The sequence below is a fragment of the Mustela nivalis genome, assembly GCF_964662115.1.
Source record: "Mustela nivalis genome assembly, chromosome: 1".
NCBI classification, from domain to species: Eukaryota; Metazoa; Chordata; class Mammalia; order Carnivora; family Mustelidae; genus Mustela; species Mustela nivalis.
In genome coordinates this window covers 200,290,718-200,318,350 of record NC_139020.1, presented here as the reverse complement: position 1 = coordinate 200,318,350, position 27,633 = coordinate 200,290,718, and the positions used below count along the sequence as shown (strand labels likewise).

Below are 27,633 nucleotides of genomic sequence, written 5' to 3'. Positions count from 1 at the left end.
GATGTAGATCAGCCGTGACGCAGCTTCGGCAGGTTTCCCACAGCAGCGCCGCCTTTCGGCTCCCCGGCACCGCCGCTCCCGCCCACAGCTCCCACGGCTCCGCCTATCTCAAGCAAACGCTCTCCGCCAATCCGCAGCGTGTACGTCACGGCGCTTTTCGGCGCGCTCCAATCCGCACTCTGGACAGCTGCTTTAGCGCTCTCTAGCGCGTCTACTAAGTTTGTCCACGGTCGCCTCCCGTCCGCTGGGGGCCGGGCGGGGCGGGGAGAGGGGTGGGGCGACCCGGGCGCTGCGGCCGCGGAGCTGGGCGAACCGTACGGTGGTGGCGGAGGTGGCGGCGCGGGGCGGGGCGGGAGGAAAGAGGAAGAAGGAGCTAGTGGTGCACGATGGCGGCGACGACCTACGAGCGGCTGAAGCTGTGAGTCCCGCGAGCCGGAGTCCGATGAGCGAAGGGGGCCTGCGGGGCGGTGGGGCGGGGCGGCAGGTGCGGGACCCCGGCCTCCGGCAGGGCTCCCGAGTCCCGGGGCTGCGGGCCGGGTGTGGGAGCCCCTGGCGGTCCCCGCCCTCCTCTCCCGGCGCGGCCCGTCCGGGAGCTTGTAGGTCGCGGCCGCCCGAAGGCCCGGCGGGAGTCGCTACAGGCCGGGGAGCCCTGGAATGACAGCGTCGCCGGCCTTTCTTCGCCCTGCTCGGCCTCAGCGCCCCCGGCGGGAGAGCGAAGCTGCAGACCCGGCCTCCAGCGAGCCGGGGTCGGCGTTGCGATGCGGCAAGCTCCGGGCGCGTTCCTCCCCACCCACTTTGTTTGTTAGAAAGGTGGCGGCTGAATTTATCTTTATTGCTTAGCAGAGGAAAGAGAAGTTTGTTATTGTGGGTCCCCCCCCACCCCCCGCCGCCGCCGTCTTGTGTAATGGACCCATGACAGCACGTTAGAGTCCGCACACAAATCGACGTACCTTATCTGGGCACCAAAGCCTGTCTGACCAGCTTTGAAGGTGCAGATAAAAAGAAGCGTCAATACTCTTGAGCTCCTGAAGGATTTGCTTGGTTTTAAATGTTATACAACTTAAGCACAAAGCGGGTTAAGTTCCTGTTGATGGCCAGAGGCCATTCTCGAGAATTTTGGCACTGCAGATGGACTTCCCGGTAAAGCTAAGTTCTTGAGACTTTGAGAAATGGGCTCTGGTTGTTAGAGTTGGAAATTGAGTAATTGTAGGTTCTTTCCATTTGTCCTGAATAAAAACATGCATTCATTTGAGCATTACTATCAGCCCCTTGGTTTTCTTGCCTCTGAATAACTTTGTACTATTTTGGGTTTAATACTTTACCTGTAGACTGAAAAGCCAAGTTGCCCTGGTCAGAGAATGTACTTGGCCTCAGAAGCAAATGTAGTTTTGGGGAAGCTTACCTATCCCTAAGTGAGCTAAAATACCTTGGGACTTAGGCAGAGGGATCGTATTTCCTTTGTAGGGATATGAGGACATCAGAATGTGGTTTGGGCACTTCCTGTGCTCTCTGGAACCTCAAACTCACTTAACTTTCTGGAAGGTTCAATTTAAAGTTTGGGTGCAAACTGGGGAGTGAGGTCATCTACTTGACATGCGATGTTTTACAGAAAACATTATTTTTTTTTCAGCCCCCTCCTTTGCCTCTTTTGTGTACTGTAATTCTCTTTTAAAGCCTCAGTTGCACACTTCTGTTCACATTTTCCTTTTCCCGATTTCCTTCTTCTCTCCCAGTTTCCCTCTGCAAGGTGATCACCTTGGTGGTGAATGGATCCAGCAAAATGCCTTTGACTAGGGTACTGGCTGGGCTGGTGTCACATGTGCTCTGCTGGCTAATTAGGTTATCGTTGACTATCTGATAGTCACTGAAGGGCTTGGTGCGATCCTACAAGGAGTCTCAAATGTATTTAAGCAATATGGAGCCTTGGCTCAATGCTGCTCCGTATTGGGTTATGGAATGCAGTTGAATTTTCCTTGAATGTGGCAAAGGTGGAGAACTTGAGAATTCTCATGATTGCTTACACGCTGCTAGGGAGTCACTAAATTCATCAGTCTAAACCTTAAAAAAAAAGAAAAAGTTCTATATCCACAAAAGAGAAGGGCCCTTAAGTGGGGCGGTTGATGCTTTTGTATTGAATTTTGTAGAAGTGGAGACTATGAATCTGAGTTGAGAAAGTAAATCTGGGGTTATGTGAAAGCCGGTCTCTAGTTTGTCAGTCCTTAACTTTATTCCCCCAGGAGAAGTTTTGCATGTCAGTCTATATGTGAAGAGCCGGCTTTTCTGTAATTTTGTTTTTCTTACCAAGAAGTTTGTGAGTTGGAATCTCTCTTTTGGGGCCTTACTGCTCTGAGGCATGCTGTCCAAGGTTCTTATATGTGGCCTCTGACCTAAGGGGTGTTCTTTATTTTTTAGATGCATTTGGACATGGCAGTAGTTTCTGACCCATGTAAAAATTAGTAGGACATAATAACCATTTTTATTTATTTATTTATTTTTAATGGTTTTAATTTACTTGACAGAGATAGAGCACACACAAGTAGGCAGAGTGTTAGGGATAAGCAGGCTCCCCGCTGAGGCTGCTCGATTCCAGGACCGTGGGATCATTACCTGAGCTGAAGGCAGACATTTAACTGACTGAGCCACCCAGGCGCCCTAATAATAGCCATTTATTTTAAAAAGATTGTATTTATTTATTTTACAGAGGGAGGCAACAAGAGAGGGAGCACAAGCATGGGGAGTAGGAGAGGGAGAAGCAGGCCTCCCACTGAGCAGGGAGCCCCACGTGGGGCTTGATCCCAGCACCCTGGACTCATGACTTGAGCTGAACACAGATGCCTACGGACTGAGCCACCAGGCACCCCAGTAATAGCCATTTTAAAAACATGCCTAGAGATGTTTTAAGAGAGAGCCATCCATCCAAGAGGTAGTTTGACCATTTATTACAAAACTGCTGCTGCTACTGAGTGTGTCACAATATTGAAATGCCAGGGATGTTAAATGATAATTTGTTCTGCATTATGTCACCCTTTTGCAGTCCATCTCTGTCCCGCTATGAAGTTCACCTTGCTCATTACGGCCCTGATGTTATCAGCTGCTCTCCTGCTTACGGTCTCCAGTTCCATCTTGCCAATAGGATTGAGCGCACATTTCTTTGTCATCTGGATTCCAACCTCTTCCTAAGCTAACCCTTAACCATATTTCCTCTAACTGTTCAGTGCATTCTTTCCCCTTTCCACTGACTTGGCCACGCTCTTTTAGCCTTAAGCTTGTGCTTATTTTATTTTGATCCTTCTGCCAAAATGCCGCCTTCTCTCCTGACTTTACATGCTAATCACCATCGTGGACCCGTGGTAGAGCTGAGAGATGCAGGCATTTTTGGTCAGAGGAGACTTTGATTCAGATCCTGACTTTGTTATTTGCTTTGTGTCACAGCCATGTTACTTATCTCTGAGTCTGTTTTTCATCTGTGAAATGAGAACGGTCCTACTTCACAGGATTATTACGGCGTTTGAAGGAGAGTGTGGAATTGACAGACTCACTTTCTCTGAGAAGCCTTTTCCCCACATCTCTCCCTTCACTGAGCTCCCAGAAGAGTTTACAGTCACAGGGACTGGACACCACACGTCCATCTGGCTTGCACATTTCTGTCTCTTAGGATTGATGTGCAGTGTAGAAGACTGGAAGTAGAATGATCAATTCATAGCACTGTTTGCCTTTTTAAAAAACGTTAATTAGTTCGTTAATTAACTTGCGAACCAGAGAGAAAGAGAGTGCACGTCCATGCATGGGCTTGTAGGGGAGGGTGGAGGAGCAGAGAAGAGAGGGAAAGAGAAACTAGCGGAGTGTGTGCTGAATGTGGGGCCCGATGTGGGGCTAAGCCTCCCGACCCTGAGATCAGCCTCCTGACCCTGAGCCGAAACCAGGAGTCAGACACTTCCTTGACTTCACAACCTGGGCACTCCCCTTTTTAAGTGGGCTCCGTGTGGAGCCCCATGTAGCACTTGAACTCACTATTTTGAGATCAAGACCTGAGCTGAGATCGAGAGTTGGACGCTCAACCGACTGAGTCACCCAGGCGCTCCTCCATAGCTCTGTTGAAACTACTCACTTTGCCCCCGAGAAATGATGAAAAATCGTTACAGTGTAGTGCTTATGCTTTGTTTCTCCCCAACATTGATTTCTTCTCTGCTCCTCAGTACCTCACATAAGGCCTTGTGCAGAGAGATCCTCGGTGAATCACCTAAGTAAATGTACTTTCCAGTGTAGAGATACCACCAGCATCTCAAAATGACACACTCTGGGGTACTTTGGAATGTATTCTTTTGAAGTAGCAGCTGCTTAAGTTGTTCTTTGTAGATGATTGTCTTCCAGTGCCTCTGTGAAGTCATGCGTTGACGTATATCCTCCATCATTGTTGAAGACAGAAATAATTGCCCTTGGCCCCACAGGCAGGTCACACAGCCCAGCCATGGCGGAACTGGCCTTGGAACACAGCAGGGCCAGAGTCTGGAGAGCTTTCCATTACACTGCATTATTCAGACTGCTTTTTTTCTTATCAGATTGCTTTCACCTGGGTCCTTGGATGTGCCTGGTATAGAAGCGGGTCACTTATGTTTGAAAATAGTCAACACGTCCATATGGATTTTTAATACAGAAAACAGAATATTGTTATGATCAGAATTTAAAATTCTTCTGAAACACCCAGGCAGTTTGGAGTGCCTGGGTGGCTCAGTGGGTTAAGCCTCTGCCTTCTGCTCAGGTCATGATCTCAGGGTCCTGTGATTGAGCCCCACATCGGGCTCTCTGCTCGGCGGGGAGCCTGCTTCCCCCTCTTTCTGCCTACTTGTGATCTCTGTCAAATAAATAAATAAAATCTTAAAAAAAATCCAGACAGTTCTAAATAATCTATTTTCTGACTCCTTTTTTCTTTTTAGGTTACTTGGATAAAGCATAGAGAATGTCAGACAGTGATAAATTTGAAATTATGACACAGTTACACCAGAAATCCATTACTGGAAACATTTAAAGGACCCTTGCCTTTAAAAAGTCAGCTGAAATAGGTGTTAAGACAGGAAGTCCTTTAGAAAGTGAATTAGGCTGCAGCTTGCCTCTGAAGCATTGTTCCCTGTTAGGAAGTCACCTTTCTTTGTAAGAGATGGCCAGAGCTGTGAGGTCAGCAGGACGGCCATGATGCATCCCTGACCAGATGGAAACTGAGTCACACAGTCCAGTACAAGCAACAGAAAGCATATTCACTCATCTCTTTGCAAGGAAGGATGGAGGGAAGGGAAGGTTATAAATACGGGCACAGATAACGCACAGTCGATGTCCAAGGTACTCGTTGGCTTGGGGGTTGGGGCTGGAGCCTGGTTTCGTGCTGGGCTGCTGCGTCAGATTACTAGTGGTGCTTGTGTGTCTCCGAGAGCCTCACAGCCTCCTCACAGGAGGCCTAGTGAGTGAAAAATCTCTCGGGGGAGGGGGCGGCTGGGAATCTTCGTGTTTAAATTGAGCTGTCCCAGTGGTTCTTACACTCTCTAGAGCCAAGTGAGAACCAAAGCATACTGGGGCAGAAGAGTAGAAGAGCGTTCTCTGGAAGGCTTGGGGGCCCTGGAGGATTTTGCTGTGGATTAGAGCTTCGGATTAGGTGGTCCTTAGACTTGGAACTATTCTGGAAGAGTCTAGGTTTTGGAGATAATGGGTTTTAGGAGGTACAGAGAATAGGAAGTAGGCGGGACCTCAGGGTTTTGAGGAAGAAGATGGAATTAAAGTGCATTATCTTGGGCACTGGGTGGCTCAGTGGGTTGAGCCTCTGCCTTCGGCTCAGGTTGATCCTGAGATCTCAGGGTCCAGGAATTGAGTCCCGCATCCGGCTCTCTGCTTGGCGGGGAGCCTGCTTCCTCCCCTCTCTCTCTGCCTACTTGTGATCTCTCTCTCTGTCAAATAAATAAATAAATAAAATCTTAAAGTGCATTAGCTTCCTGGAAATAGCAGCTGTTTGAGATTGGGTTGCGCTCCTGGGTTGTCTGGGATGAACCTGGGCTATACCAAAGGTACCCTGGCAGTGGCTCCGCAAGGCTGGAACCCCAGGAACCCGGAGGGTGGCTGGATGAGGGGTGGTGGGAGCGCCTTCTGGGTGGAGGTGTAGTGGGCTCACAGGACCCTTCTTTACTGTCTTGAGTTTTTACTTTTTGCTAGTCAGGGCTTGTAAAATGTTATTCCTGTAGGGTTTGAACCAGAGATAGGATAGGTTTGATTATTAAGACTTTGATTTAATTCTTATGTAAGATTTTTCGAGGATACATGTTTCTCTAAATACATCATAGAAGTGGAATCACTTCTATGTCCCTTTGTGACTGGCTTATTTCCACTTGGCATAATGTACTCAGTTCATCCATGTAATAGTAGGGGTCGGAATTTTCTTTTTTGTATGTTTTTGTATGAATTCTCATTTTACGTATGTACTGCATTTTGTCTCCCGTGTTCATCTGTCAATGGGCGCTTAGGTTGCTTCCATCTTTTTGGCTGTTGTGATTGATACCACTGTGAGCGTGGGTGCGTAAATACCTCTTTGAGACCTTGCTTTCAGTCCTCTTGACCATATACCCAGGGGTGGAATTGCTGGATCATGAGCTAATCCTATTTTTAGTTTCATTGAGGACCCCCCCATGCTGTTTTCTTGCAGTGCTACACTTCACTACAGTTTATATTCCCGCCCACAGCGCCCCGTTTTCCAGTTTCTCTACATCCTCATCAACACTGGTTATTCTCTGTTTGTTTTTCATAACAGCCCTTGTGATGGGTGTGAGGTCAGCAAATAGTAATATTTTTGAAGTGGGTTAATTTTGCTCCCAGGATGGGACGCGATTTTTGAAGAGGTGAGTTTTGTTGCCTAGAGATGTAAATGTTACAGGGATGTTTTCAGCCACTAGAAAATCATACTGCCAAGTCTGAAAAAATATATTTTGTGTTTATAATGTGATTATAATTAAATATGTTGCTTTTCTTAAAATTTGACAAGGATAATTTTTAAAAGGCACTCTTAGGAGCTAGTGAATCCCAGGTAGCCATAAGATTAAATGCATTTCTATTAAGTATAATGGAATTAACCTGCGTTGAGTTAAAGTCCTAGTCCTCGGAATTTTCTTTTTTTTTTTTTTTTTTAAAACATTTTATTTATTTATTTCACAGACAGAGATCACAAGTAGGCAGAGAGGCAGGCAGAGAGAGAAGAGGAAGCAGGCTCCCCACAGAGCAGAGAGCCCGACATGGGACTCGATCCCAGGACGCTGGGATCATGACCCGAGCTGAAGACAGAGGCTTTTAACCACTGAGCCACCCAGGCGCCCCGGAATTTTCTTTTTTATCTCCTACTTGATCAGCAATCTATAAAAGCGAAATAGTCAACCAGATGAAAGCAGTCAGAGTAGGAAATAGTTGTTATTTAACTATTCTGCTGTTTCAGTGTATCTTCCAGAATATGTGTCCTCTGAACAGAGAGCAGAACGCAGGTTTGAGAGAAATGAGGCAGTAGTCTTGTTCGGTTAGGGTTCATGGTTTCATGCCTGTTGGATTTGGACAGCCTCGCTGGTTTATATAGGACCAGAGCTCTTTTTACTGTACGGTATTTCTCTCAACTTCCGAGCTTAATATCAGCAGCATAGTTAATGACCAAATAATCTTGGATGGACTCTCTGTGTCTTAGCTTCTAAAATCTATTTTATAAAAAAAGTAATGTGAGCGGGTTTAATCAAATCAGAGACTTGACAGCAATTGAGGGCCATTCTTTTGTCTGTAGAGGATGGATTTCCTCCCAGATTCTTGGTTATCATGGAGGCTTCTATCTTGGTTTCCATGTATTTACTATGTTGAGAATTCAGTATAGCCTGTTGGCTGGTTAATTTTGAAAAGTTCCAGGCGGAAATTGGCACCAGTGACACTTTGTAGGCTTTCTAATCGGAGAAGTACTGCTTTGCTTCCTTGCCCTCTCCTTAGGTACACCATACCCTCCAATCCGTTAACATGTGACCGGCCGAGATCTTTCCTTAGCTAGGAGGAAGGAAAACAGCTTTTAAATCCTTTATCCTTTGTCACTGAGCCAAAGAAAACATTAGTTGAGGTCCATAGAAAAAAACCCAACTTAAGGTAGGTATTTGCTGACTGATTATGTAGTATTCTCTAAGAATAGTACTTGAACTTCTGCTGTTTTCTTGGGTGAGAACACCAAGGAGAATGGACAAGCAGAGTCCTTGTCTACCTGGTAGCCTATTTGGTGAGGCTTCCCAAACAAAAATAACAATAAGACCATGTGCACTAGCAAAAGTTACTCCACTGGATGGCTTACTCCAGTGTTTCTGATGGTAAGTGCTAGAGAGCTGAAGCTAATTTCTCTAGCTTTTTTTTTTTTTTCCCAAAATATTTATTTGACAAAGAGAAAGACAGTGAGAGAGGGAACACAAGCAGGTGGAGGGAGAGGGAGAAGCAGACTCCCCACTGAGCAAGGAGCCTGATTGGGGGCTTGATCCCAGGTCTCTGGGATCATGACCGGAGCGGAAGGCAGACCCTTAACGACTGAGCCATCCAAGCTCCTCTGATTTCACTAGCTTTTGAAGTGAAGCCTGGGGAGCATAAAACTTCCAGAATACAATTTACTGGGTGAAGTGCATATACTTGCGGTCAGTAGTAAGGGCCGTTAAAGAGTGGTGGGAAGAAGAGGACAGCAAGAGGGTGTGTAGCCGCCTCGGAGTTGAGAGGACACGTGCTGCGATCTTTGGTGGGAGTCTGAGTCCCCACTTACCATGACCGCTCAGAGATGTTGATCAGGTGGCGGTCACTGTTCATATCTTCACTGCTCCAGTTCTTGAGCTGTTTTCAACAGCATTAGCAGAACAGGCTGGTGGAGCACCAGCAACCAGGATTCCAGCAGCATCTCTCTGAGCGGCAGGATCCAACAACTGTCCTAGAGCCTTTGTTGGGCCCGACCTCTGTATCTTGACAGTTGCTCTTATTTTTGTTTCTGTTATTTTAACACATTATTTATGTACTTATAAAAGATTTTATTTATTAGAGTTGGTGAGAGAGCAGGGGTGGGGGGAAGGGAGAGGGAGAAGCAGACTACCCACTGAGTGGGAGGGGCACCAGGCTGATCCCAGGACCCCAGGATCATGACCTGAGCCGAAGGCAGATGCTTAACCGACTAAAGCATCCAGGCACCCCTTAACATATTTTTTAAACTTTTTTTTATTTTAATATAATACCTGTGGGTGTTTTAAAAGTCATCAGTATACAGAGCTTATAATAGAAGAGAACACTGTTCTGCACTCCTAATTCCCACCGTCCCACGGACATGGACTTTCAGCATTTTAAACAGTTCCTTCTAGTATTTTATTTTATTTTTTAAAAATATTTTATATATTTATGACAGAGAGAGATCACAAGTAGGCAGAGAGGCAGGCAGAGAGAGAAAGAGGAGGCAGGCTCCCTGCTAAGCAGAGAGCCCCATACGGAGCTCGATGCGGGGCTCCATCCCAGGACCCTGGGATCATGGCCTGAGCCGAAGGCAGAGGCTTAACCCACTGAGCCACCCAGGCATCCCTCTTCTAGTATTTTTCCTTCCTAACTTCCTTTCTTCCTTCCTTCCTATTGTTTTAGAGATGATATTTTTTAAGTGATCTCTGTAGCCAGCATGGGACTTGAACTTTAACCCGATATCAAGAGTCATATGTTCCGGTGACGGAGACAGCCAGATGCCCCTCTACTCCACGTTTCTGAACAGTGTGCTTGTACTGCTGCTTCCTGAATTTTTTCAGTTTTAGTTATCTGATGACTTCCTACTTCTGAGAATGAGATTTCGGCTTTTATACCTCTCCCTCTTTTCCTCCCTTCTTCTCTCAGTATATTTATGGTAAGATACTTAGTGTATCTTGCTATGCTCATGTAGATAGGGTTCAAATGAAGTCAGTAAAAATGTTTGCTTTTCCGGGAATTGAAAAGTGCCTTTTTCCTTTTTCTTTGCATGACTTTTTATTTATTTATTTATTTTTAAAGGTTTTATTTATTTATTTGACACAGGCAGAGAGAGATCACAAGTAGGCAGAGAGAGAGGGTAAGCAAATTCCCCGCCAAGCAGAGAGCCCGATGCGGGGCTCGACCCCAGGACCCTGAGATCATGACCTGAGCTGAAGGCAGACGCTTAACCCACTGAGCCATCCAGGTGCTCCTTTGCATGACTTTTTAAAGAAAATGTACCTGTTGCTAATGAATCTTCAGTCTCTGGGACAGCAGTAAAATTCCTCTGAAACACGTTGGGTAACTGTGAATTCATTTTCTTCTCTGAGATTTACTTCTGGGAGCCCTGTACGCCCTGCTTTAATCCGCACTGGCTTTTCTTTAGGCTCATTGCATAGCTGTGGTCCCGGACAGTCCCTTCATCAGGAGAATTTTTTTCACTTCTGTCCTGTTTCGGATTCTTAGTCTACCTCTTCATTCCATTTTAGTGAAATAAGCTTTTCCTTCTTTCTAAGGTACTTGAGATGTTGTACATCTGAAGGTGTTTTCATTCTATCCTCACACTTGGATAGTGTGATTAATAGAATTCTCAGTTAGAAATTATTATCCTGTAGAATTTTGAGGACCTGCTGATGAATCGTGCAGTGTGTGTTGTTGCTGAATAATCCAGTACTGTGACTGTTGAATATTTCAATGCTTCTTTCTTTCTTTTTTCTTTTTCTTTTTCTGGAAACGTTAGGATTGTCTTTGTGTGGTGTTTTGAATTTTAATGCTTAATGTGCCTGTGTGTGTGTGTGTGTGTTTCACTATTTCTGTTTTTGTTTTCTCTGTTTCTTTGAAATATTTTCTTTCCCTTTCTCCTTATGTGCTCTTTTGGAATTCCTGCTGAATTGATGTTGAATATCCTGGATCAGTCTCCGCTCTCTTTCCCGCTCCTTCCCTCCCTCCTTCCCCCTTCCCCTGTTCCTTCTCCCCTTTCTTCCTATGCTTTCCTGTTTTACAGCTCTTACCTTTTTATTCTGTTCTCAAGGAGAGTTCTTCAGTTTTATCTTCCAGTCTTTCTGTCCAGTAGTCAAATTATTACTTCTGCTCTCAGTCCAAGAATACGTTCTTGCTTTCTGAATGTGCTTTTCTTGTTCTTATTTCATGAATGCAAGGTCTTCTGTCTGAGGCCACATCAGTTATAAATGTGTTTTGGGGTTGTCGTCTGTTCTCAGCATAGTTTTTTTTTAATCCAGAATTATTATTGTTTGTTTTAGACTCTCTCTTATGCGATGGAAGCTTTACTAATATCTGGTGATCCTTGGTTGTCATTTCTTGTTGAAGAAGGAGGCACTAAAAATTGATCGGAGGGTCTGCTTGTGGGTCAGGACTTAACAAACTGGTGGCCTTTGCTTTTAGAGTGATCGCACAGGAACTCAGCTCTTTCTTAGAGTGAAAGAGGGCACAGCTCAAGGTCAGCAGTTGCTGGTCTTTGCTTTCAGGACAACGAGTTTGTTCAGAGATGGTATTCAGAGCTCCTGTGAGGGCTCCGGGAGAGGGATGGTGTGAGCTGGGCTGCCAGCATTCTGGGAATCTCGCAGAGAAAGAGGGTTGGATGAGTTTTCCAGTCTCTAAGTAGACCTTCTTTGTCTCTTGACTTGACTTGGCTCTTTCCTTGGCCCTCAGCTGTGCCTCATGTCTGGAGGCCTTAGAACATCTTCTGTTGAACTGTTCTGAGCATTAAATCCCAGGGTCGGGGCGGGGGGGGGTGGGTATGTGGGCAGGTGCTTCTGTAGGTTTGGGTAGGGATCTGAGTGACTTACACAGACTCTGAGCCACCTCGCCCCTATCTACCCCAGTCCTTATTACATTTTCCTTCCAGTCCTTGAGGCTTTTCAGCATTCTGCTGTGGGAATTGGCTTTCTTTGTTGGCTCTCACCCCCCCCCCCCCGCAATGAGTCTCTGTGATGACTTAGTGAGTTAGCCTATTTCCAAGCACTTTCCCTCTTCCAGACCTGCATTTGAATGACTAGTGTCTGCCCCATGCGCTGCACCCTCCTGTTGGTACCCCCCAGATTCCATGTTCTGAAAGGATATTCGAGCTTTTTTTAATGGATGGAATTTACTCTTGGAAATGCATTTCTTTCTACTTCAGTTAAAACTTTAATTAGTTGATCTGTCATTTCAAATGTGTCTGTCCAGACTAGAAGTGTGATAGCAGTGTCATCTTCTTCTAAAAGAAATTTCAGTTTCTAACTATAATTTTTAGAACTCTAAGGACATAGTGAATTCACTAACTTTGTGATGATCAGGAATGTGACAGTTAGTAAAGGCTTAGTTCAACAGCTCTCTACTTTTTTAGTATATGCTTGAAAAGTCTTATTCCAGGATGTGTGTATTTAATCAGTGTTCCCAGAACTTTTCACATCAGTTTTAAGTTTAAATACCAAGTGGGGAAAAACTTTAATTGCTTATAATAGAGATACTTTTAATTTCATATATAATTTAAAACTTCTGTTTATTATTTTATTTTATTTTTAGAGAGAAAGAGAGAGAGTAGGTGGGGTAGAGAGGCCAGTAGGAGCAGTGGGAGAGAGAGAGGGAGGGAGGGAGAATCTTAAGCAGGCTCCATGCCCAGCACCTAGCCTCATGTGGGGCTGGATCGTGTTTCGTGACCTTGAGATAATGACCTGAGCTGAAATCAAGAGTGAGAAGCTTAAATGACTTGAGGCACCCATGTGCCCCTAACCTTTTATTTTTTTAAAGTAATTTCTATACCCAGTATGGGGCTCACACCCACAACCCTGATCAAGAGTTGCATGATCTACAACTGAGCCAGCCAGGCATTCCTTTTCATATGTATTTTCAAAAGATAGGTACATGCACATTTTATATAACTTTGTATATATACATACATACATAAATTTTAATAGACTCTTCTACTTCTGTAAACACTGAATTTTACAATGTATACTTGATTAGTAACTGAAAGGTTATCTGTTAGGTTAACACTACAACTTGTATATGGAAACAGGTTTTTTTTTTTTTTAAAGATTTTATTTATTTATCAGAGAGAGAGAGGGGGAGAGAGCGAGCACAGGCAGACAAAATGGCAGGCAGAGGCAGAGGGAGAAGCAGGCTCCCTGCTGAGCAAGGAGCCCGATGTGGGACTCGATCCCAGGACGCTGGGATCATGACCTGAGCCGAAGGCAGCTGCTTAACCAACTGAGCCACCCAGGCATCCCGGAAACAGGTTTTTAAGTTGATTTTATTCAAATAATTTATTTTCATTATAGAAGTTTTGCAGGTGAGGTGCTTAAATGCATTTATGTAGATAAAGGTAGTCAGGGGCGCCTGGGTGGCTCACTCGGTTGGGCATCTGCTTTCGTTTCAGGTCCCAGGGTCCTGGGATCAAGCCCTATGTGGGGCTCCCTGCTCAGTGGGGAGTTTGCTTCCCCCTCTGCCTCTGCCTCTCTCCCTGCTTATGTGTTCTCTCTCAAATACATGAATAAAATCTTCAAAAAAAAAAAAAAAGAGAGAGAGAGAGAGCTCTAAAGGTAGTCAGAGTATAAGAGGGTGAGCCACTGAGGGAAAACACTATGCCTTTTTCTTCTTTTAAAGATTTTATTTATTTATTTGACAGAGATCACAAATAGGCAGAGAAACAGGCAAAGAGAGAGGAGGAAGCAGGCTCCCTGCTGAGCGGAGAGCCCAATGTAGGGCTTGATCCCAGGACCCTGGGATCATGACCTGAGCCAAAGGCAGAGGCTTTAACCCACTGAGCCACGCAGGCACCCCTACACAATGCCTTTTTCTGTTGGCTGTTGAGCTGCAAGCTCCGTGTTTCGTGCATTGTATTAAAATGTGGAGAAATCTGATTTCTGAGATTGTATGTCCATTAATCATCTTCTTGTACGAAAAGGAACATTGGTTATTCAAGAAGTCACACACCCTTCCTGGGGAGAATCATGCCAACCCTGTGTCCCCAAACACAGCTGTGAATGGAGAGGAGCATAGGCCCCTAAGCAGGATGCAAGGATGCAGAGCATAGTTAAAGTAACACTTAGGGACTGTTGTGGGACTGAGGTCCCTGTTCCCTTGCTGGCTGTCAGCATGGGACCACTCTTAGTTTCTAGAAGCTTCTCTGCTGTCCTTGTATGTGGCCGCAGCCGTCAGCAGTTGATCAAATCTGTCTCCTGCCCGAACTTTCTTGTTCCCCTTCTGCTGCACCTCTCTGACTGGCTCTTCTTTCTTCTTCTGCTTTTATGGGCTCCTGTGATGCCTGTGATTCCACTGGGCCCTGACTACCCAAGATAATCCTGTTTTAAGGCCAGTTGATTAGTAACCTTATTCCATCCGCAGGACAGTACCTAGAGTGAATGAGTAATCAGGAGATGGGAATCTTGGCGGGGGACATCTTTAGGACGCAGTCTACCACAGACACTTCTATGATACAGTTTAAATTCCAGCACATTCTGTATCCGGTTTAATTGTTCAAACTCAATTTTTAAAAAATATTTATTTGAGAGAGACAGAGAGAGAGAGGGAGCGAGCGCATGAGCAGAGAGAGGGAGAAGCAGACTCCCTGCTGAGGGGCTCAATCCCAGAACCCTGAGATCATGAAGACACTTAGCGGACTGAACCACCCAGGTGCCCCAATTGCTTAAACTCTTTAACTATGCAAAGTAAAAATGATTACTGGAAGAAGTAGCTAGGGATAACCAGCATTTCATGCTGGCTTCTTTGAGCTAACATTGTCTTTTATACTAAAAGCTTTTTTCTTGTTATAGAGTCATATTTACAAATAAATCAAGAAAGACATTCATTCATAATTTTTGTTTACATTATTATTCTGGAATATTTGTTTTTTGATAAATCAGAGCTCTGTTTCATATGGTCTTGAACTTTGGGGATATATATTTAGAAGATAAAGTATGATTCCAGTATCTTCCTTTCAAAACCAGATTGTTCAGAGGTAGCCCGTGTAGCACAGATATCAGAACCTTCAACAGTATTATTTCTTTAAAGTGTGACGTAAATAACTTTTCTGGTCCTGTCGTGAAAATTTGCAACTTTTCTCCCTTCTTGTCTGTTAAAGGATGTTTTTGTTAATGATAGAGTTATTACACCTATGAGGCAGACCTTTTATTCTTTGCAAAAGTGCTTCATAAGTGCTCATTTAGTTCCCGCTGTCTGTGAGGCAGTTAGGATGAGCAGTCTCGTCCCCGGGCTTAATGAAGGGCTGCGACTGTGGGGTGTCCACATCAGGTGGGGCCTGGCAGTGGGGGGCAGTGAAAGAATTCACCCAAGACAGAACAAAAGAGAGAGAAGTTTATCGAGTACACCACAGGGAAGTGGCGGACAGGGCAGTAGAGGAGAGGCTTTTTGCCGCAAGGCAGGGGTGAGGACGGAGTGCGGGAGTGTGGGGATATCAACTGTGCCTGGTTGTGAGTAACTCAGTGGTTAGTAAGGCCCTATGGCTATTTCGGACTGGGTCGTTTCATAAACCTATTGGCATTGCGTCTTTGCATTCGGCTTGATGGTCACTGTAAGCCCTTTGCCTTGGTCAGGTTCCAAGCCTCTTGCTTAAATGTGGCCCTTTATCTCTTACCCCCCCTCCCCACCCCCAAGATCCATCCTCCAATCATATGACCCACCAATATACATCGGAAGGGTCTCATGACTAAGGGTTTACTAAACAGTAATAGACAACCTTTCCCAACAAGAGCTAGCCCCCTCAGGATCCTGGAAACCATGCTTCCAGAATTCTTTAGAGAGTCTGTAAGTCTCACTATCCGTAACCCCCTCCCCCCTCCTCTTGACCCCAGTGCAGCTCTTTCTGCCCATTTTGCACCAAAGACATCTCAAAAATTCTTTCTGGGCAACCCTAACCATCATTTTCGACTTCCCATCTAAACAAGGCCCCCATGTGTTTGTTGACTGACCACGATCATGGGTGGTTGCTTTGGCGCTCACTGCTGGGCCTAGAACACGTCTTTGGGGGTCGACTTAACACTGAAGCAGCATTAGTAATGGACCGCTCTTTAGCAGTGCTGTAATCATTATTTTAGAAGTAAGAGAACAGAGGATAGATTCTTTGTTATTCATTTGAATCTTGTGAAAAGATCTCCTGGAGTTTCTTCAGACATCAGAGGTGGGACAGGATGTTCCCATGTAGCTCCAGCCACGGGCACTCTTTCAGGTCCTAAGCCTGTTTCAGGCTCAAAGAATGCCATCGGGCATCTGTGCTGCCTGCCTCTCTAAGATAGGGGTGGCCCTCAGCAGGGGGCTTGTCACAATGGCTTCTGCTTGGGAGACAGCACTTTCTTTGAAAGCTTTTATAGATTATAAAGAAGTCTTGGTTTTGAGGTCTCTTTTTTTATTGAAAATTTTTTCCTGTTTGTAATTTTTTCTCTCTCCCCTGCCTCCCAGGCCCTAATGCTTGTGTAATGCTTCACACATGGTTAGCTTTCAGCACATTTATTGACTCATTCTTAGCGAGTGATTCACCCTGGTACATGACATCTGCAGACAAGGACTGGCATATTGGTTTGGTTTTCATGATTGAAGACTAGAGATAACTACCTTATGAGCTGATTGTCTGGAAGTTTGCTTTATTCGTTTTCATTGGTTTCAGGACCTCTCAAAAAAAAAAAAAAACTCTATTGGAAGTATATTTGGGCAGACAGTAAACTCCAGTTATTTCAAGTGCACAGTAGTATTACACATGTTGACGTATTTTTACACCCACAAAACCATCACCAGTACCAAGATGGTGAACACCTCTGTCACCCTGGAAAGTTTCAGCAGCCCTGACCTTTTCCCCTCTGTGGAAGTTAACCCATAACTCCCGTGAGATCCAGCCTTTCCATCTCCAGGGAGTCACCTAGGAGAAATGAAGGGGTACATCTGCCTCAGACCTGTACAGGAATGTTCGCAGAACCTTCATTCATAATACCCCAAACCAGAAGCAGCTCAAATGTCCAGCAGCAAGTGAATGGATAAACAGATCCGCTGGAATACTATTGGGTGTTATAGAAAGGAATGAACTCTTGTATTTGGTTTGAGTTGAAGATTCCCATATATATATATTTTTTTTTTTAAAGATTTTATTTATTTGACAGAGATCACAAGCAGGCAGAGAGGCAGGCAGAGAGGAGGGAGCAGGCTCCCCACTGAGCAGAGAGCCCGATGTGGGGCTTGATCCCAGGACCCTGAGATCATGACCTGAGCTGAAGGCAGAGGCTTAACGCACTGAGCCACCCAGGCACTCCAAGACTCCCATATTTAAAGCAAATTTGTCTTTGTTGTATTTTGCTTGACTTGTATTAAAACTGATGGATTTTCATTCTCTTAGCAACCCACCCCCCAGCTAGTTGAGGAAACTAGCCCCATATTAAAGAGTTAGTTATAGATGAACTAAAAGAGGATGTAAGTTGCATTTGGATCCTTAAGAGTTGAGAGCTTGTCATCCGGAATGTTCAGTACCGTCTGTTCCGCTGTGGGACTTGTTCCTGTAATCCCAGGTAGCGGAAGTGCCATCTGTGTGTCGGAAACGGTGTCGGTGATGGTTGTGGGGATCTGTGTAAGATTTTTCACAGGCAGGGCCAGTGGAATAGCGGAAGTAGAATTTAAAAGGAAAGGAAAAAGCCCTCAGATTGGTTGCTGCACGGACAGAAGTTCTTTCAAAGGAGGCTTAAGACAGTAAATATTAGTTCCTGGAAAATACAAACAAAACAAAACAGAAGACCCCACAGAAAGAAAACTGCTTCCTTCCTCAGACCTGGTCAGCTCCTGGAGGGGCGCAAGAGCCCCAGCTGGGCTGCATTGTTTTCACCGTCTTGTTTGTGTAGGGGGTTACTGTTGCCGCAAGCAGCCCTGGACCTTGGACCTCGAGCTCCCTGCTGGCCTGAGTTATCCATGTGTTCTCCAAGGAACCAAAAAGTGTGGTTTTTGTTGAACTCTGGTTACAGGGTTGCATCCGCTCCAAATAGTCTGTCCCAATCCTCATTTTTACCCCCCCTTTATTTCTTATTTTGCAGAATGAGTTTTCTTCTGCCCTCATTCTTTTTTTTTTTAATGGCATTCTAACAACAAAAACAAAATGCCCAAATGTTAAAGTAATTTATTTTAAAAATTTTAATGATTTTATTTATTTATTTGATAGAACAACGGGTAGGGGGAGTGGCCGGCAGAGAGAGGCAGATGTAGGCTCCCCGCGGAGTAGAGAGCCTGATACTGGGCTCGATCCCAGGACCCCGGGATTGTGACCTGAGCCAAGGGCAGAGGCGTAACCCACTGAGCCACCCAGGCACCTTTATTTATTTATTTACTTACTTTAAGATTTAATTTATTTATTTATTTGACAGTGATCACAAGTAGGCAGAGAGGCAGGCAGAGAGAGAGGAAGGGAGGCAGGCTGTGCGGGGCTCTATCCCAGGACCCCTGCTGAGCAGAGAGCCTGATGCTGGGCTCCATTCCAGGACCCTGGGATCATGACCTGAGCTGAAGGCAGAGGCTTTAACCCACTGAGCCACCCAGGCGCCCCTAGGCACCTTTAAAATAGTTTACTTTAAACAATTTCTTGGAAATATTTTATTTGTATTTCTTAGTATTTTTAGCTAATACATCTTCCTTACTATGTGTCAGATGTTCTGAGCTCATTTCATCCTCACAACCATGTTGTTTGATTATCTGATATTATCCCTGTTTTATGAATAAGGGAACTGAAGAACAGAGAGGATGAGTAACTTGCCTGAGTTCACACAGCACAGGTAGCCTAGTTCTACAGACTGGGTTCCTGACTACTGTGCTACCTTCTGCACTGTGTTGAATGTAGTAAGTTAGAATTTCATATGATTTTCTTGTGTAAGTCAAACTGGTTTTACAGCAAACCTTGTGAGCTTAGTGCACCAGTGAAAACAGTTGCTGGGAATGTGTCAGGACAGCAAAAACATTTATTCAGTAGCTGGGAAATCAGTTTGATGTCAGATTTAAGCAATGCAGAAACTGTTACGATAATTAGGTTTTTTTGTTTTGTTTTGTTTTGTTTTTTAAAGAAGCCTGAATTTCATCTGCTGTGGTTATTTATGGTTTTTAATTTCTTCTTAGGCACGTCACACCTGAAAAATTTTATGTGGAAGCCTGTGATGATGGAGCAGACGACGTACTTGTCATTGACCGTGTGTCCACGGAAGTTACCCTGTCAGGTAGCTCTCAGCAGTGGGGGGATGGGGCGGGGGCAGGAGCAGCCCAGAGAGACTCTGTACCGAGGCAGTAGTAATTCAAGTAAACGGATCGGGGCTGTCTCCGTGTGTGGCTCTGAGCCTTATCTTATAAATTTGAATTCCTGCTGCCTCATTTGATTTTTATGCCTTTTGTTTTATGCTTCCTCCCTTGTTCTAAAAAGGAGGAATGATCTCGAAAGTTTTACTGTCCGTAAGGATTTAAAAACATAATTATTTCTTTTTTACTTCCCCTATCTGTACTTTAACAGGATCGGTTTTGTTGAGGGCAGTTCCTTTCTAGCTGTGAGACTTAAGGTATTGGAGGGCAAGAAAGTTGTTTGAGCAATAAGTGTGCGGAATTTTAACAGCTGCTTTAGGTTTTGAAAATATTCATGACTGAGTATAATTTAATAAATGAAAAAATATATATATATGTATGTATCATTGACTAAAACTTGTATTGTAGGCAAGTAATGTTCCTAAGCTTTATCTGTCTATATCTTGTCTGTTTTTCCAGTTATATTTCGGTTTTGCTTCTCTAGTGTGTGAAAAGCAATTTTCCCCCCCAAATAAACGATATACTGATTAAAAGTGAAACAGTTTTGGTGATAAATTAGTGTACCACGTGATACAACATTTAGAATTTCATATTTCAGGTGTTTAAATATTCACCTCTAGAAAGAGTTTTCTTTTTCTTTTTTTTAAGATTTTATTTATTCATTTGACAGAGAGAGCAGCCACAAGCAGGGGAAGCGGCAGAGGGAGAGGAAGAAGCAGGCTCTCCACCAAGCAGGGAGCCCAATGTGGGGCTCAATCCCAGGACCCCAGGATCATGACCTGAACCTAAGACAGACACTTAACTGACTAAGCCACCCAGGCGCCCCTCCGTCTTTTTTTTAAGTACAGTTTTTGAGTAACCACAGAGTAGGAATTCAGTCAGTATAAATATCCTTTGAATAGATAAAGTAAAATATGAAAATACTTTGAATAGGATAGTAATGTATAAGAAGGGTATGGCTCTAAATTTCTATTTTCTTAGTTATCTGGTTATTCTGTTAAGTACTATATATAGTTTTCCTTTGACCAGATGGAATTAGTGGTCTGGTTTAGTTTGATAATTTGGCATTTCCCATGTCTGTTGGTTGGTGGCTGCTTTCTCAAGAGAGCTGATTGGTTTTTACCAATGTTAGGGCCCTTCTAAAGTGTAGTAACGCTGCTTCTTTAGACTGTGTTGCTACAATCTGGTGTCCTATAAAAGCTTTAGCACGGATGTGCTTTCAATTATTTTTGACCTTTCAGTGACATTTATTTGTAGGTAGAAATTGCAGATCCATTAGACGGGACAGTGCTAAAGGTCACCAATAATTTGGATGTAAAAAGGACACCAAGTAGTCATTAGTAAACACTTGAAGAAATACATTGACCCAAAGCCAGTGGTGATGAGGGGCTGACTCACGCACAGTACTCAAGTTGCTCTGCAACTTTTTTCTTTTTCTTTTTTTTTTTTAGCCGTTGGGAATGCAGACCATTGCCCCGGAAAGAGGGATTTTTTTTTTTTTTCCCTTCTATGAACTAACATGTATTCTTAGGAATTACCAGTTTTATTGTTATTATACTCCAGTTAATGTAACTTAGAACTGCATCCATAAATAGTACATTCAGGTTTATCAGATGATCTTGGTATATTCAGGATTTTCTCTAAGCTTTTCACCACACTGGCATTCCCATATTCGTCATGTTTGTTAATCGTAGCATAGCGTTGCTAAGTAAATTGAATCACCGAGAGGAACAGAAGTGAACTTCAGACCTTATTCGGAATTACTTTATGCTGAGTAACAGGACTGCCTTTAAGAAATAGGACTTGGATTGACAGCAGTGTTTCAGAATGAGTTCTAGGATAGTAATGAAACTGTGGAATGAGTTCAAGGATAGTAATGAAACTGTGAAAGAAAAATTGTATAGCCACATGAATCGGGGAACTGTGAATGAAACCAGGGAGCAGCTTTGTTCCCCTGTAGGCCTCCTCAGAGACCCAGGCCTTATATGACCCTGAGAGAGGGAAGAGAGGTGACGTGCGTGTCTACAGCAAAATCAGCGCATTTGATGGGGACCCTTACCTTTCCCGCTCTGGGACATTATTCCCTAGAGTTCTATAAATGTGTTTTGTGAAACACGTTGACTTAAAGTTTAACGATTATGAAATGAACTGTATAATCAAAGATACTTTTTTGTTATGAAGGGCATTATTGGTAAAGTCACGGTTAATGGTGGTGGCTCCCTGCACACCTGCATTTCCTTCCTCCTCTGTCCCTTTGGTCTTGCTTCTGTTTCCCGTATTTGTAGAGGTGGATGGGCAAGTCTCTGTTTGCGTTCCATTAGTTGCATGTTGGTGTTAAATTCATGCCTTCTTCCTCATTAACTTTCTAGTTCCCTTAAATGAACATGGACTTAGTTTCTGGCAAGAGGTTGAATAAATTTGGTTAAAAAATGACCATAAAGCGGCGCCTGGGTGGCTCAGTGGGTTAAACCCTCTGCCTTTGGCTCAGGCTGTGATCCCAGGGTCCTGGGATCGAGCCCTACATCGGGCTCTCTGCTCAGTGGGGAGCCTGCTTCCCTTCCTCTCTCTCTGCCTGCCTCTCTGCCTACTTGCGATCTCTGTCTGTCAGATAGATAAATAAAATCTTTTTAAAAGAAATGACTATAGAAATACCTCATGATTTACTTTCTGAGGATTCAGAAGCATGTTACTTTGGACACCTTATTCTAGATAGGCAGTGGCTTTTATACATCACATGGACACCTTTATTTTATATTTTGCCAAAATGGAGGTCTACGACTCATGAAGGACTATTGCTTTCTTAGAATAAATCATGCATACTAATTTTCAAGTAACTACAGAAGTCAAACTACATCTCTTTTTGTATCGGTGAGGTGCTTCTATGTGATTTTTTTCTTTTCCTTTTTTTTTTCTCATTTAAAGTCAAGAAAGATGTTCCTCCTTCAGCTGTTACAAGACCAATATTCGGTATACTGGGTACAATCCGTCTGGTGGCAGGTAAGAAAAAATAAGCCAAGATGGGCAAAGAAGTTAATTAAATTGACACAGTATAAGATGAAGGCATACTTCCTATCATGCTCAAGGCAGTAAATCTGTAGGCTAGATATTTGTCATTAATTTCTAAAAGTGACATACTCCAGATGACAAGTGGTAAAATCGATCATCCTGAAGGTTCTGTTGAAAAAAGTTTCGCTTTTGGTTTTATTTCAACTGGAGTTGAAATCCCTAGTTAACTAGACATTTTTCATAAATTAAGTAAACATTTTAATGCACTGATGAACCAGAGTATCCTCTACCGTTAGCCCCATATGGAGGTTGGATATGACCTAGTGTGGGTTGGAGAATGCTACCTGGTTCTGAGTTATTAAGGAGATTTTGTTTACCTAAATTTCATTTCATTGAAATGAAAATTCCTGTATTACCAGGCAGTGTGCTAGATGCTAAGTTATAGAAGATGCCAGGCCCTTTTTTTTTTTCCCCTACAGTTTACAGTCTAGTGAGAGATGTTTTTAGGTAGTAAATCATTGTAGTACGATGTGACAAGTTCCAGGAGAGAGGTGTTCACAGGAAGACTTCCTGGAAGGACACTTGTGCGAAGAGCCTTGAATGGAGCTTAAGAATTAAGTTAGTGGTAAAGGCTTACCCTGTTTTATTTGTGGGAGGAAGCAGTGGTCAGGATCATTTTTAGGGTATTATTCCTGGTGCTGTGATGCCTTCTTAATTCTGGACTGTTCATCTTCGTGATCCTGCAAGGACCAGATAGTGATATCACCCCAGCACATTTCTCTGCCATTTATAATGACACAGAGGCCATAGGGGTGGTGTAGACAGGACATTAACCCCTCTCCGGGAGTGGTCAGATCTCATGACACATGATGCTTTAAGCTACACGCTAGGAAACGCATTAGCAGAGGCCTATATGCCAGAGAGGGAAAGAAGCGTTTTCTGACTTTACTCTCCCATCTGGTAAGATCACTGCTTTTACTTTTATTTTTTTGAGAAAAGATTTGAGTTTTCAGTAGGATCTCTTCTAAATAATGCCCTGTTCTTTCTATTCACAAATCCTAAGATTTCCTTTAAAAAAAAAAAAAAAAAAAAGTCATAGGCCTTTCATCTGTGCGGCCCTGTGCGGTCCGACTGTTGGCCTCTTAACTGTGTAGAGTGCCACTATTGGCCTTCGAGTCGCCTCCTTTCTAGTCATGTTGTGTGTGTTTTTTGCAGGTAACTATCTAATCGTTATTACCAAAAAGACAAAAATAGGGGAATTTTTCAATCATGTCATCTGGAAAGCAACAGATTTTGACATCCTTTCTTATAAGAAGACGATGTTGCACTTAACTGATATTCAGGTAAGAACCGAAATCACTTGCTCGTTGCAAAAGCTGACGTCGTCAAGACGCTGGGGGCAGTGGGACAAGGAACACCGGATGGATTTCTTTTAAGCCCAAGGATTTCAACAGTCCAACAAGCAGGGTTCCTCTACACACATACTTTCTAAAAGTCCTTTCTGTATCTTACTGTTGTTGGTTGGTTTGTTTTTAAAAACTGACTCAGATTCTTGAGTTTTGAAATTTTATATGTAGAGAAAAGGACAAACAGAAAAAGCGCCTATAGCCAGCAACCAGAATTAACTTCATATCCTTTTCGCAAAGAAAGAAAATGTGAGATGCCTTTGAAGTTCTGCTGACCCCCTCTCATTCCCACCTTGTCCAGAGAAAGAATTTTTCTTTGCGTTTGCTGCATGGGGACAGCAGCGTGTGTGTGGATGTCCCAGCGGCACCCCTTTAGCACAAATTGTGTACGTGCGTCTTTCAGTTAGTTACCCTACTTCAGGTGTTAGGGAATGCAATCCCCCAACAAAGCGGTTTAAATTTTAGTTATCATGGTACGTGACATCAAGCACTGGCGCAGCAAGCTGGAATGCAAAGGAACAAAAAAGCAGCAGCTCTAGGAGGGAAGTTGGGGTTGAACCTGGGTTGGGTAGAGAAGCCGTGGCTGACCCTGGGAATGCCCGTGCTTGCCCTTCACGAGGCTCTCGGTCTGTAGCCCGGGGTCTTAGTGAAGGTGAACTTCTCGACATTCGTAATGACGTGGTTGTTATGAGAGACTTGAAGATGTCCCAGAGGAAGTGATGCCTGCGATAGACTCCCCAGGAAGGGGACTCTTCGGGCTATTCCCTGACCTGGAGAGTGCCAAGGATGAGGTGTCAGGGTAAGAGAAGACAATTAGGGGCACCTGGGTACCTCTGTGAGCAGCCGAACTCTTGGTTTTGGCTCAGGTTATGATCTCAGGGTCCTGGGATTGGGCCCAGCACTGGGCTCCGTGCTCAGCAGAGAGCCCTCTTTCTTTCTCTCTCTCTTCTTCTCTCTCTTTCTCTCTTAAATAAATAAATACATCTTTAAAAGAAAAAAGAAAAGAAAGGTGTATGACAGGGTATAGAAAAGATACTCCACAGATCAATATGTTCACCCCTATAACACATGGTGTTTAAGGCAATAAAAATGGTTGTATTTATTTAATAGCTCAGTAATATTTACCTGAACCGTTTTTTCTTGATTGCTGTACTTGCTTGTCAGCCGTGCAACTTATTTTAACATTGCCCACTGCATGTGCTTTGCTGGTACCTTTTGTTCTTTAAAAAAAAAAAAAATATATATATATATATATATATATATATATTCTAAAAAAATACATGTGTATATATCAGACATTATATATTATCTGAGCCTGAATTAAAAATTTTGTAATATATAGATTTGTAACAGGTAAATTAACATGTTAATCATTAAACATTACCAGACATTATCAATTATTTCTTAAAGTAAGGATAAAAATAAATGTCCCAGTATTCAGCTAAAGTGATTATCAGAAAATAAAACTAAGTATTATTTTACTGGACTTTTTTCTTTAATCCTTGCATTTTATTTCATTTTATTTATTTATTGGACAGCGAGAGGGAACACAAGCGGGGGAGTGGGAGAGGGAGAAGCAGGCTTCCCGCTGAGCAGGGAACCTGATGTGGGGCTTGATCCCAGGATCCTAAGATCATGACCTGAGCCAAAGGCGGAGGCTTAATGACTGAGCCACCCAGGCGCCCCTAATCTTTGCATTTAAAAAAAAAATAATTTAATTCCCATCTAGCCCAGTAAAATTTCTTAGGAATGTGGATAATATTACTCCCTTGTTATTTACTCGCTGTGTTATTGGGCCTCTCATGACTTTATATTTTTCACTTGTCAGATGAGAGTAATTACACTAAACTGCAGGCTTTGTTGTGAGGATGAAAGAGAGTCTCTAAAGGGTCAGACATGTGGAAGGTCATCACCTAAGGCCGTGATGTTCTGTTAAAGTAACTTCTGCCCATTAGAAGTTAAAGTTAAGTTTTGCCCCTAAAGGGCAGGAGATGCAGCCCATCAGTTAATATAATAATACCCCCATGCTGTCCACTGAACCTCCTCGGTGGGCAGGAGCTGGCCTAGGTTCTGGGGAGATGGTGAGCGTTCTCCTGTCTCACTTGTGCCAGTGGCATTTAACAGGGCCGGTGGGCTCACAGATGAGGACAGAGTCCGTTTCGAGTCTGAGACACACTGATGTTTTCTTCCCCTTTGTTAACAGTTACAAGATAATAAAACTTTCCTAGCCATGATAAACCACGTCCTGAATGTGGATGGGTTTTACTTCTCAACGACGTACGATTTGACCCATACTTTGCAGCGGCTGTCTAACACTAGTCCGGAATTCCAAGAAATGAGTCTTTTGGAAAGGGTAAGCTTCATCTTTATTTTTCCTTATTTTGCTTTTCTTTTCTTTTTTCTTTTTTTTTTTTTTAAAGGGATATAGCTCTATGTCATCCATAAAAATATTTACCGCTTTTTCGCAATCCTGGCTATGTCAGACTCACGTGTGGGGTTGAAAACACACTGTGTTTTCAGTACCCATCACAATTGCAAATTCAGGATCCCAGAATCGGTCTGTGTGGCCCAGACAGGACTGAGAACCAGTGGTACAAGAATTGAGAAGTAGAGGCTCAACAGACATGCCGGTAGTTTCCTGAGTTACTAGTGTTAACAACATATTTGTCCTTATAAAATTAACATGCCTCTAGGTGATATTCTTTCTGCAGTGGTTTTTATAACTAGAAAAGTAAGAATTTACTAATATAAGAACTTGAAAAATAGTGATTTAAGGTGGGTTTTTTGGTTGTTATTTTGCCCTGCCCGCCTTCTTTTTAAATATGAGCGTATCTTTAAAACTAGGTCCTCAAATGGTATTATCCTAAAGTTCCTGCTGTTCAGGAACCTGGATGATTGCTGCCTGGATATTTTAGTAACAGACTTTAGATGTGTTTAGGGGTCAGACCGAATTGTAAAGGTTGCTGTCTGTTACTTGTTAGGCTGGCCCCTATGAAATTGCCAGTCACTGACCATTTTCGACCAGTAAAAATGATAATTTCATATGGTCTACCCCAAATCAATATTTTTGTTGACTGGCTCTTTTAAGATTTTGTACTCTAATCTAGGAAAATTATATGTAGGCTTGGACGTAAATTTAGATGTAAGCTAAGCAATCAAGCAATTTGTCTTTTAACTGCAGAGACGGTTGCTTTTAAAAGCAGTTGCTGTGCTGTGTTCTCCATTTGTTTACGAGACGTCTCTCAGATGCCTGCTGTGTACCAGTCGCTACACTAGCCAGTGGGGACACGGAACAGAAAGGGTGGTCCCTTGTGGGAGCCTGTGGCCTCCTGGGGAAGCAGAAGTCTGGGCAGTCACAGAATAAGGGACCATCGCTGCGATGAGGCCTATGCCAAAATGGAGTGGGATCCCAAGGGAAACTTGGGTCTCACTCGGTCTGGGGGGAGCTGGGGATGACTTTACAAAGGAGGGTGCTTGTGAATGGAGACCGAAGGCTGTTCTGAATGGGCCATCGTGGTTAGGGGGCAGTGGGAGGCGGTGGCAGTGCGATGCAAAACTGAGACAAGTGTCCTGCATGCTGGGAAGGGAATTTGTCAGCTTCTCAAGAGTCAGAGTTCATGTAGGAAATCGTGAAGGTGACAGATGAACCATACATATCTTAGACATTTTGTCTGACTAAAAACATAAAATTCGACACCAACTGGTCGATTTTTTGGTTAAGGACTAATTGTAAGCTTTTCTTTGTTTTGGCTTCCTTGATCCCTGTGGAAAGTACATCCCTTTCACTTCTCCAGTTTGAACCGGTAGAGGTTTGGACACCCACAGAGCGGTCTGTTGGCAGAATCCTGTAGATTCTGACCGTTTCTCGGACCTTCCAGAGCTGTCCCTCCTCCTGCGGCTCCAACAGCTGTATTGATTCAGCAGCTTGCCTTTAATTGCTTTAAGTTCT

General features: G+C 43.7%; 1 protein-coding gene across 1 annotated transcript in view; it reads left to right on the top strand.

Moving 5' to 3' along the window:
• The first annotated feature begins 249 nt into the window (after positions 1–249).
• SACM1L (SAC1 like phosphatidylinositide phosphatase) overlaps positions 250–27,633 on the top strand; it is a 60,177-nt gene continuing 32,793 nt past the window's right edge. The window contains exons 1-5 of the mRNA XM_082705718.1: positions 250–418; positions 19,099–19,196; positions 22,195–22,269; positions 23,494–23,621; positions 25,888–26,037. Of these exons, the coding sequence (XP_082561844.1) occupies positions 387–418; positions 19,099–19,196; positions 22,195–22,269; positions 23,494–23,621; positions 25,888–26,037 (483 nt within the window). The 5' untranslated portion in view covers positions 250–386. The remainder of the gene's footprint in view (positions 419–19,098; positions 19,197–22,194; positions 22,270–23,493; positions 23,622–25,887; positions 26,038–27,633) is intronic.